Below are 12,238 nucleotides of genomic sequence, written 5' to 3'. Positions count from 1 at the left end.
ACTGCCAAGTAAGTCTAATATTTCTTCTATGGTAATAGATAACTGTTCTGTTCCTCTATCGAATCAGGTCAAAAGTTTGGGTGTCATTCTTGACACAACTCTGTCTTTTGAATCTCAAATTAATAGAGTTACCCGTTCTGCATTATTTTATATTCGCAATATAAATCGTTTGCGTCCTGTCCTTTCACTCGAGTACTGCTACGCTTGTGCATGCTCTTGTAACATCAAGAATCGACTATTGTAATGCTTTGTTTTATGGGCTTCCTTCCAAATCTCTTCATAAATTACAGTTAGTACAAAATGCTGCAGCTCGAGTCATTACCAAAACTTCCACATTTGAACACATTTCTCCTATTTTACAGAAGTTGCATTGGCTCCCAGTTAAATTCCGTGTAAATTTTAAAATTTTACTTTTAACTTACAAAGCACTTAACAATCTGGCTCCTTCATATCTTCAAGATCTTCTTCACATACACACTCCTTCCTGCACTCTAAGATCTGCTTCTGCACTTACACTTGTTGTGCCACGCACTCGGACAACTTCTATGGGGTCACAAGCTTTTGGCTATGATGCATTTATGAAACTCTCTTCCTGTAGAAGTTTGCAACAGTTCAAGTCTCTCATTTTTTAAATCTCGTCTTAAAACGTATCTGTTTAGGCAGGCTTTTATGTGATTTAATGTTTGTTGCTGTACTGGTTTGATTGTTTAATGTCTTTTTTATGAATTTTGTAAGGTGTCCTTGAGTGCCATGAAAGGCGCCTTTAGATAAAATGTATTATTATTATTATTATTATTATTATGTGTAAATATCCCCAGATCTATCTATCCATCCATCCATCCATCTATCCATCCATCTTAAAAATCTTAAAAATCTTTTAATTAATCTATGATTAATATATTTAAATTGATCAAATATAAACAAAAAATAAAACAGAAAAAAATTACTAAGTATAATATATATTATAATTATAAAATATAAAAAATGTACAAATTATTTAATAAAAATCAAATAAAAATTAAATATAACTGCTTTGCCTCTGAGAAGCAAGTTGTGTTGAAGTAAAAGTGGACCTAAAATGGTATTCTTGGTATACAATGCTATTCTTCTACCTCATCTCAATCCCTGCCCCCAAGAGGATCATATCCTCAACCAAGTGGGCCATTACCACCAGCGTAATCTCTGGCGTGTTGGCGTGTCCAAACCTCCTCTGCATTGTTCCTAACGGGCAGAAAGAGGGGGGACTACATGGAAAACAGTACCATTGGTAAAAGCTATTCAAATGGCCCATACATAATGAATATCTACCACTGTCAGATGCTATTGTATGAGGACGAGGAGATCCATTAGTGCAGAAGGATTTGCAGGAACATGCAGGCCTAGATTTGAAGAAGTGCTATTATTAAATCATTAAGGAAGTGGGAGTGATCTTTCTTTCTTTTTTCTCTCTCTCTCTGCGTCCCTCTCTTTCTCTCCGTTTCACTTTCAAGTGTGTGTACATCTGTGTGGGTTTGAATTGGCAAATAAATATGTGGTACAAATATTGAGAACAGCATAGATTTGCTTTGCAGTGCAACTTTTGTGGTAATTTATACTGAGGGAAAATGTGTCCTATTCTGACTGACAGCATTTTAATGTTTAAATGAGATCTTGGTTTCATAAAATCATAAAATCACGGTTTCATTGGGGGATGGGGGGGGGGGGCATTGTTTCCAGTTAAATCACATATTTTGAATGTGGTCTCAGATTTTTGAAACTCCCCTATAGCCTATATTCCGATTGGTTGTCCATTGCTTCCTAATGCATTTTCCTTCCAGGGAGGATAAACTTGATATTCATAAATTGTTGCATATGGCCTACTTAAGATGAGGTGTCAGAGTTAGTTTTGCGTTCCTCACACTGTACATCCAGTTTGAGCTTTGTGTGGTTCTTCCCCTCATCGTTGGAACACTCAATGATGTAATCGCCTCCGTCTCGCCGAGAAACGTTCACGATTTCCAGGGTCCAGTCGTCGAAGTGATAACGAGGATCTCTTTCTGTCGCAAACATACAGAGACATGAAACAATGAACACCAAACAGGCGAATGACAGAGCTGCCACAATACAGTTCCACAAAAACAAACACAAAAGTTCAAATCCTGCACATATACACACTGAAACAGGTGGCTTATCCGCTAAAACACTTCTCCCAGGGAAACCTCTTTGGAGGAATACCACAGGGAGTTCAACACAGGACTGCTGAGATGCTTTCAACATGGAGATGAAGACCGGAAATGCTGAGACGCATTCAGAGCAACAGCGACGCTCATTTAGGCTGCATACATTATCACGAGATCACATCTGCCAAGGTGCAGTGCCAGAATCCATCGATGTTTTATTCAGAATGCATATGGCATCGTGTGTTTGCGTCTGTTTGAGTGTTTAGAGCGCCTGCGAGGGTGACACGGCTCGTAGTGTCATCTATTACCTTTCACAAGCTTCTCGCCCTGAAAAATCCACTCGCAGGTGATTTCGTCCGGATTGGCCAAGACTTTGACAGGAAGTGTGGCGGTTTCATCCTCAATGACCTGGACCAGATCGGGTTGGTCATCCGAAAACTCTGGAGGAACTGAATCACACACAATGACACACAGATGTATCACATACGTTTGAAGGTGCTAATGTGGAAGCAACATCATGTTGAACACAGGAGTCAGTTACACAAAGCAGAGTGCTTGTCACACCATACGGTATGTAAGCAACACATTCAACAAAAAATCACATCATACATTAGCAGCTCTAATTCAAGACTAACACTTTCTCTGACATAAACACACCATTATTTACACTGATGTAACCACGTCAATTTAAAAGGCACATAATTTTTTTTAATTGAATGTTTTTAAAATAAAAGTATTGAAATATTTTCAATAGGCTATTTTTAAAATTTAAAAGGGTGGTTTACTGCTTTTTTTTTTTGCACAATTGTGTTTATGGGGTGCAATATAGCATATCTTCGTGTGTTTTTTGTTTTTTTTTAAAGCCTTATTTTTCAAATAATTTCACCTTAATTGTAAGCCGATTTCTCCTTTGTCATTTAAGCGGCCGGTTGACTTCCCGATTATGAAACCACTCCCTCAGATGGGCTCAGATTGGTTAGTTGTTCCGGTGTGTTGTAATTGGCTAAACTGCATAGGGCGCGCAGTCCGGAAACTTCAGGCCCATTACCTTTTCGGGCGAAAGTTGCATGTGCTCTGGCAGGCTCCGGTCAAATGTGAGGTGTCAATCAGCCAGAATCAGACCCAGAAAGCGGCAATGAAGAGAGTCAAGCAGAACCTACCCACGGCTCTTACAAAACGTTTCTGAATGCTACATTTTTGTATTATTATTATTCTATTCTATTCTAGGCTACTATTATTGTATAAGAATTTCGATACGCTGTTACTTGAAAATGCTACTGCTGCTTGTTAGCTTTTGAGATACGGTTTTCTCCTGATTAAACATTTAATATAACTGAATACATGACAGAGTAATACCGTTTTTTAAAGTTATTGTTTTATCGATATAATGAACAACCGTTTATCTATTCACAAATCTTAGTTTACTCAGTGTATCCTTTTCTTTAGGTGTACTCGTTTGTCTTATACACACAAAATAGCATCGAACTAACTGGTTACTATAAACAAACAGCGTTGGCATTGGTTCTTGAATCGAAAAATCAAATCGAAAAATTATGTCATAAAGTATACATGGAAAATACATTTACAAAAAAGTACATAATAACAAATTCAGGTCCAAAATGTTTGTACGCGTTTGTCATAGACATAGACAGAGACAGCATAACTAAGTGGCTACTAAAGCCAGCGCTGGCCTTTTTTTTTTTTACGTCCTTGATAAAAACTAAAGCATTACGTCTGAAATGATACATGCAAATACATTTAAAATTATTAAGTCTTACTTACAGGTTGTGGCCCAACAACTGCTGCCTCTGGTTTTAAAGTTGGAACTGCTTCATGTTTTAGTAACAGTTTCTTGTTGAATCCGGCATTGAATTCGTGGAGATTCTGGAAGCTGTCTTCCGTAAAATGCGCAGCACAGAGAGCTAAATTACGATTGTAATTTTCAGGAACATAATCAAACATACATTTTAGCCATTGTTGAACTACAGCGTCCGTATGAAGCCCGAACACAGAAGACGCGACAGCTGGGTGAAAATAACACACTTTCGACGGCATGGCTACTGCTCTACTCTTCCTCTTCGACAAAGCCGTAGAATCCCAGCTAGCAGGGAACGTTCTCAGAACTTTGGCTAACATTCCCTACAAGTTTGGTTAATGTTTTAAAGAAAACATTTGAATGTAATGTTCTAAGAATGTTTTATGGATGTTTTATCATTTCAAATAATGTTCCTATAAGGTTAAATGTAAACTAAGATGTAACGTTTTAATTGTAACATTTTGAGGATGTTTTGGGAATGTTGTTGAGATAACAGATAAGACAATGTTCTCAATAAAACATTGGCACAATGTTCCATAATAATAGGAGAGGAACATTATCATATCAACGTTCGCAAAATGTTTTGAGGATATCATTGAGGCCTGAGATGACAGTGTTTTTTATAAAACGTTCTTGTAATGTGACGTGTTAGCAAAGCAAGAACGTTTTAAATGTAAAATTTTGAGGATGTTTTGGGAATGTTGTTGAGATAACAGATAATACAATGTTCAAAATAAAACATTGGCACAATGTTCCATAATAACAGGAGAGGAACATTATCATATCAACGTTCGTAAAATGTTTTGAGGATATCATTGAGGCCTGAGATGACGGAGTGTTTTTATAAAACGTTCTTGTAATGTGACGTGTTAACAAAGCAAGAACATTATAACTGTAACATTTTGAGGATGTTTTGGGAATGTTGTTGAGATAACAGATAAGACAATGTTCTCAATAAAACATTGGCACAATGTTCCATAATAATAGGAGAGGAACATTATTATATCAACGTTCGCAAAATGTTTTGAGGATATCATTGAGGCCTGAGATGACAGTGTTTTTTATAAAACGTTCTTGTAACGTGACGTGTTAGCAAAGCAAGAACGTTTTAAATGTAAAATTTTGAGGATGTTTTGGGAATGTTGTTGAGATAACAGATAATACAATGTTCAAAATAAAACATTGGCACAATGTTCCATAATAACAGAGGAGGAACATTATCATATCAACGTTCGCAAAATGTTTTGAGGATATCATTGAGGCCTGAGATGACGGAGTGTTTTTTTATAAAACGTTCTTGTAATGTGAAGTGTTAACAAAGCAAGAACATTACAACTGTAACATTTTGAGGATGTTTTGGGAATGTTGTTGAGATAACAGATAAGACAATGTTCTCAATAAAACATTGGTACAATGTTCCATAATGACAGAGGAACATTATCAAATCAACGTTCGTAAAATGTTTTGAGGATATTATTTAGTCCTGAGATGATAAAATGTTTTTAATAAAACATTCCTTTCAATCTACTTTTTAACATTTTGCATGAAACATTTTGAGGATTTTTTTAGGGATGTTGTTATCTTTTATAAATCATTAGCACAATAACAAAGGAGGAACATTATCAAAGCAACATTCATCAAATGTTTTGAGGACATTATTGAGGCCTGAGATGACGGAGTGTTTTTTTATAAAACGTTCTTGTAATTTGAAGTGTTAACAAAGCAAGAACATTATAACTGTAACATTTTGAGGATGTTTTGGGAATGTTGTTGAGATAACAGATAATACAATGTTCTCAATAAAACATTGGCACAATGTTCCATAATAATAGGAGAGGAACATTATCATATCAACGTTCGTAAAATGTTTTGAGGATATCATTGAGGCCTGAGATGACGGAGTGTTTTTTATAAAACGTTCTTGTAATGTGAAGTGTTAACAAAGCAAGAACATTATAACTGTAACATTTTGAGGATGTTTTGGGAATGTTGTTGAGATAACAGATAAGACAATGTTCTCAATAAAACATTGGTACAATGTTCCATAATGACAGAGGAACATTATCAAATCAACGTTCGTAAAATGTTTTGAGGATATTATTTAGTCCTGAGATGATAAAATGTTTTTAATAAAACATTCCTTTCAATTTACTTTTTAACATTTTGCATGAAACATTTTGAGGATTTTTTTAGGGATGCTGTTATCTTTTATAAATCATTAGCACAATAACAAAGGAGGAACATTATCAAAGCAACATTCATCAAATGTTTTGAGGACATTATTGGCCTGAGATGACAAAATCTCATAATATGATGAGTAACAAAAGCTCATAACATTTTAAGGATATTTTAGGGAAGCTGTTTAGGTAACAGATTGTAGAATTATTTTAACCTATAAAATATTGGCATAATGTTCCATATTAAAAGAGGAGATTATCAAAACAGCATTTGTAAAGTGTTTTGAGGATATTACTCTGAACTGTTGCGTGAAATGTGTTTAGAAGAGACGAGAAGCTGATTGGGGGTCACTGTGGATCGACGTTTAAAACTACCAATCACAGCGTGATTTTCTCATGACGTAAGAACATTTGAAATCGACAAACAGCGCAAAGAAAGTAACGTTTTTGTTGAAGAAATCGGCGCAAAATTCCCGTTGTCTAAATTGACAAATTGCCAAACAACAGAACTCCTGGTCAACGGAAGAGCTCTTTCACAACTGTAAGTTTTTTTTTGTGTGTGTATTTTTCAGTTTACATATAGCTTTCTCTTATCCTTGATATATGTCTTTCAGTGTTAGATTTTACTTTCTTAGAATTGTATGACAGTCGCATTAAATCTGAGTATATGTTACTTTTGAATAACAGCTAGATATGTTTTAATCCAGACTCCAAACTGGCTGTTTGAAGATGAATATAAAACCGATGACGCAATAAAGTCTCCATTTACAACAAAGGTAGCCTACTATAATATTGTGTTCTGTGTATATGAATACTCTATTTTTGCAACTTAAAAGTGTTAATCTTATTGTCTTTTGAAAGTAAAAGTTAATAATATTTCAGTAATTCATAAAGAGGTAATGGGAAAATTGGAAAAAGCATTCAGTCTAAAACGTTTTCAGTCTTTTGTGTTTCTAGCAAATATTGTATGTGCTTGTAATATCGTTGTATGTTGACAGACCATGTTTTAAAATATTTCAGGTAATTACTCTGGGGCTGATGGTCAATGTAAAGGACACAATCTGTCAAACATAAACCTGCAGAGGTGAATGGATATGGGAGCTAAAGAGCCTTGTAACTGGTAGGTGGTTTTGTAACTTGTTGTAAATCTTCACAGAATTACCTTTATATTATAATACAGATTATAGTAATCTTGTTCAAATGTTAGGAAATAATTATGTTGGTTTAAGAAAGCCAACATATTGTTAACCTATTTGAACTAAATATTATTATTATTATTATTATTTTTCTGAGACAAAAATTTTCAACTCTTAACTCCTAGAGCTTTAGTGCTAAAAGCACCTAACACAGACCAAAATGATCTCATCCAAAAGACATCCAAAAATGAGAATTAGCCCATGATTTACTCACCCTCAAGTCATCCTTGGTGCATATGACATTCTTCTTTCAGACGAATACAATCGGAGTTATATTAAAAAATGTCCTGGCTCTTCCGAGCTTAATAATGGCAGTGAATGGCCGTTTCTGTTTTAAGTCTATAAAAGTGCATCCATCCATGATAAAAGTAATCCACACGGCTCTGGCGGGGTTATAAAGGCCTTTTGAAGCGAAGTAGTGCTGGGCGGTATACCGGTTCATACCGAAAACCGGTGTATATTTTTGTTATGATATTAATTTTTAATATACCGCCATACCGATGTATTTAATTACACAACGTTCCGAACGACATTACGCCACGCGACACTGTTTCAGACGGACCCTTTACAATGTTGCACTTCTAAGCAGCGACTGCGAGGTGAGAATAAACAGCAGTGCTCTGGTGTTACGTTACAGGGAAGATGGATGCTGCAGAACTATGGCGTTATTTTCCTGTCAAATGTCGAGAGCGCATTATTGTAGCGCGAAAGTACATTAATATAATGCGCGAGCGCGAATCTCTGCTCACGCGCGGAATATAATGTGCCGCGCTCTCAGATACACGCTGCTCACGTAAAGGCCTGTTCACACCGGGACGAATTTCGCGTGCGATATTCGGCAGCGTTTAACGCCTCGTGACTAAACAATGGGCGCCAATGTGAGTGTGCACACCGACGCGTAAAACGCCACGCGTAAAAGCGTCATTTTTTTTAAAACGCCTCGGGTTCGTTTTTTTGGTTTGACGCGCCGCGTCAAAAACTATCCGACCAATGAGATTGGCGCTTTTGCTCACGTGTCTGGAGCTTCTGAAGTTACAGTAAAACACAACTCGGGGGCGCTCAAACACAAAACGGTCTTGCCGAGCACACATACGTAATGGCGAAGAAGATATACAGCGTCTACTACACCAAAGCAGAGAATGTCTAATGACCAAAGCCCGTCTACGGACATTCTCTTATTAGACATTATTATTATTAGACTTATTAGACATTCTCTGACTACACTCTGCCGGGAAGAAATAAGACGAGGAAGATGCAAGGCCAGATGAATGTAGAGCTGCTGGTCTTGTTGGTGTCTTTATAAAGAGACACCAACGAGAATAAAGAACTATATGACAAACGCGACAAACTTGCTCTCTTCTTCTGAGTGACAAGCGTGTGTCAGAAGCACTTTGTGGACCGGGGTATTTCTGTTTTACATTAAGCGCCATCTAATGTCAGGGAATAAATTTGCATGTTCACTCGGCTCATCGTCAGCGAAAATCGCTTGGGTGTGAACACAAAAAACGCGTTGAAAAACGCTGACGAATAACGCGAGCCGATATTCGTCCCGGTGTGTACGAGGCTTTAGAATAGGTCTATTTTCTCTGGACTCGCTCAGAGAATCCTGCACTTAAAACGTGTTCAGTGCAATTGCGAATCTCTCCTCTTCCCCAGCTGACAATTTTAGGTTATAAGAACGTTTTCATAACGTTCCCATTAAGTTATAAAAACGTTATTTCTGAATGTTATAGGAACATTCAAAACGTCCAGTTTTTTAGACGTTGTATTAACGTTATTTCTTGGTTATTATAAGAACTTTATTCAAAACATTATAAGAACGTTCAATTTTCCCGTTATATAAACGTTGTATTAACGTTATTTCCTGGTTACAAGAACGTTGTTAGAACGTTAAGAAATAACAATTTTAGGTTATACTGGGCCCTATTCTATTCTACAATATTCACTAATGACAGTAAAATAGACCATCCTAAGTCAATTTACTGCAGTAATTCCTCTCTCAACCAGTAGAAAATGCTTTGAACACCTGATTATGCATGAGAAAAAAAACGTCATAAACCGGAAAACCGGCATCATTTTGAAAAAAAAACGTGATATAAATTTTTGGTCAAACCGCCCAGCACTAAAGCGAAGCGATGCGTTTCTGTAAGAAAAATATCCATATTTAAAACTTTATTGACTAAAATAACTAGCTTTAAAATAACTAGCTTAGCATATATTTCTTTCTGCTTTTGAAGTAACTAAAACGTACAGCTTCACTAATAGCAAAGAGATGCTGCACTTACAGGTATGATTAATTCACTCTAGAAATAGTTCTATCGCCAATACATTCAAATGCAGTGCTACTTCATCTGTATCTGATTTAAAACAAGCAGAAATCTGTAAGAAATGTAACGATCCATAGACAATATAAGCGCTGTTAAGTCAGAGCAATAGCCTCGTGGGCAGCGCTGTGCCATGCTGGAGCTGTGCTCACGGCGACCTGAGTTCCAGTCCTGGTTCGAGGTTCAGGCTTCTCAAGCCAACATCAACGTTTGTTCACATAATTTAGCCTCTAGTTGTGTTATTAATATGGATTAAGTATATGTTTTAAATTACAGAAACAAAAAAGATACTCATAAGGTATCATATTTATACTTTCAATAAATTAGTCCTTACATAATTTCTGATTACTAATTAGGCTGGCTAATTTTGAAAGTTTTCAATGTCAATATTGCTTGTGATCTTAATATGTATGTATTTGTATTCTTTCTGTTTACACTGTTGCATGATCTTCTTTTATAGGCTATGAGGAAAAACCCTACCATGCAAACAGAGAATAGAGTTCACTGCTGCTAACTGGGAGAGCAGCTGGACAACTAGAAGAGAGAACAGTAGAACACATATTAATACAGATGACTGTATTATTCTTCTGCAAGAACCAAGACAAGCAAAGACTGATGATGAGCGCTCTGAGCAAACACTGCAGTCACGACACATGATTGCACATTGGACTTTACTGATTTCTTCATTTAATGTTGGGCATTTACTGTACGCAGAACTTCTAACAATTTATGTGGATGCCATTTATAAACCTGTTAGATTCTGATGTTTTAGTTTTGAGATTAATAAAATTGTATGTTTTAACAATGTTATAGATAAGCATTTTTTTTGTTTAAGAGAACATTTTGGGAACAAAAATAAAACTTCCCGCTAAAAACTTTATAAGAATGTTAGGGGATGTAATGTTCTAAAAATGTTATGATTAAACCTTTATAGAAGGTCATCACAAAACATTTTTAGAGTGTTCTTAGAGAATGTTATGCCATCTTTTAAGAGAACATTCTGGGAACAAAAATAAAACTACCCGCTAAAAATGTTATAAGAACATTAGGGAATAATGTTCTAACAATGTTAGCATTAAATATTTTTAGAATGTTTTTAGAGAATGTTATCCGATCTTTTAAGAACATTCTTGGAACAAAAATAAAACTACCCGCTGAAAATGTTATAAGAACATTAGGGAATAATATTCCAACAATGTTAGCATTAAACATATTTAGAATGTTTTTAAAGAATGTTATTAGAACTTTTAAGAGAACATTCTGGGAACAAAAAGAAAACTACCCGCTGAAAATGTTATAAGAACATTAGCGAATAATGTTCTAACAATGTTAGCATTAAACATATTTAGAATATTTTTAAAGAATGTTATTAAAACGTTTAAGAGAACATTCTGGGAACAAAAAGAAAACTACCCGCTGAAAATGTTATAAGAACATTAGCGAATAAAGTTCTAACAATGTTAGCATTAAACATATTTAGAATGTTTTTAGAGAATGTTATCCTAGCTTTTAGGAGAACATTCTGGGAATCAAAATAAAACTACCCGCTGAAAACATTATTAGAACACTGCATGGTAATGTTCTCAGAACATTTTTAGAACAAAAAATTTCTAGCTGGGATTATGGCCCCTTTTTTTTGCATATTCCGGAGGGAGGGTTAATGTAAATGTATGGGTTAGTTACGTATAAAACCCGGGAAGTATCTCGTTGTAGTCCCATTCGAGTCGTTTTTGTAGGCATTAAACTTCCTGATTTTTAAAAGACAATATCTCTGCTTACGTTGATCTTTCAGTGCAGCAACTTTGCAGATACTGTTCATGCACCAACAGCAACATTACACACTATTTAAAATGAAAAAAAGTGAAATCGAAATCAACCACCCCTTTAAATAAGCTCAATTTGTGACACTTCCTAACATATGTTTTAAAATATTAAATTCCAATTAAAACTAATATATTTCATTGTAAAATATTCAATTCTCATTATTGAATATTTTATATATATAAAAATTTCATAATTAGAAAAAGGTTACAAAGTAGATCTTACTAAAATGTAAAGACAGCCAATTTGTCAAAAGTAAAAGTAGATCTAGCTAAAAAAAATAATAAAAAAAAATAGATCCAGCTGTTTTGCAGTGCATTGCTAGTTATGATTATATTGTCGTTGTGTTTCGAGAAAAAACTTGTTAAATTTCAAATTTGGGGCGGCAGTGGCTCAGTGGTTCATGTAGATTGTTTACAAACCGAATGGTTGGTGGTTCGATCCCCAGTTCCACCTGACCAAGTGTCGAGGTGTCCATGAGCAAGACACCTAACCCCAGCTGCTCCCGACGAGCTGGATGGCGCCTTGCATGGCTGACACCGCCGTCGGTGTATGAATGAGTGAGTGAATGAGTGAATGAGAGGCAAATATGTAAAGCGCTTTGGTGGCCATTGGGTCTGTTAAAAGCGCTATATAAATGCAGTCCATTTACCATTTACCATTACATTTCGAGAAAAAATCTCGAAATACAATCTTGAGAATAAACTCATTAAATTTCGAGAATAAAGTCATTGTGTTTCGAGAA

The 12,238-nt window shown here is 35.6% G+C and overlaps 1 protein-coding gene and 1 long non-coding RNA gene across 7 annotated transcripts in view; one reads left to right on the top strand and one right to left on the bottom strand.

Annotated features, from left to right (window-relative positions):
* nphs1 (NPHS1 adhesion molecule, nephrin) overlaps window positions 1–12,238 on the bottom strand; it is a 152,338-nt gene that overhangs the window by 35,067 nt on the left and 105,033 nt on the right. For all 6 annotated transcript variants that reach the window (XM_077207873.1, XM_077207878.1, XM_077207874.1 and 3 more), the window contains 2 exons: window positions 2,468–2,608; window positions 1,899–2,036 (listed from right to left, as the gene is read on the bottom strand). In XM_077207873.1, the coding sequence (XP_077063988.1) occupies window positions 1,899–2,036; window positions 2,468–2,608 (279 nt within the window). The remainder of the gene's footprint in view (window positions 1–1,898; window positions 2,037–2,467; window positions 2,609–12,238) is intronic.
* Window positions 6,882–10,304, top strand: LOC143715948 (uncharacterized). The gene is made up of 3 exons (XR_013195922.1): window positions 6,882–6,928; window positions 7,173–7,272; window positions 10,133–10,304. It is a non-coding gene; the product is annotated as an uncharacterized LOC143715948 (long non-coding RNA).

This window comes from Siphateles boraxobius, unplaced genomic scaffold, assembly GCF_051911475.1.
Source record: "Siphateles boraxobius isolate OS27281-9 unplaced genomic scaffold, OSU_SipBor_1 6, whole genome shotgun sequence".
Taxonomy (NCBI): domain Eukaryota; kingdom Metazoa; phylum Chordata; class Actinopteri; order Cypriniformes; family Leuciscidae; genus Siphateles; species Siphateles boraxobius.
The sequence above is the reverse complement of the archived record's forward strand: the minus strand, read 5'-3'. Positions and strand labels throughout refer to the sequence as shown.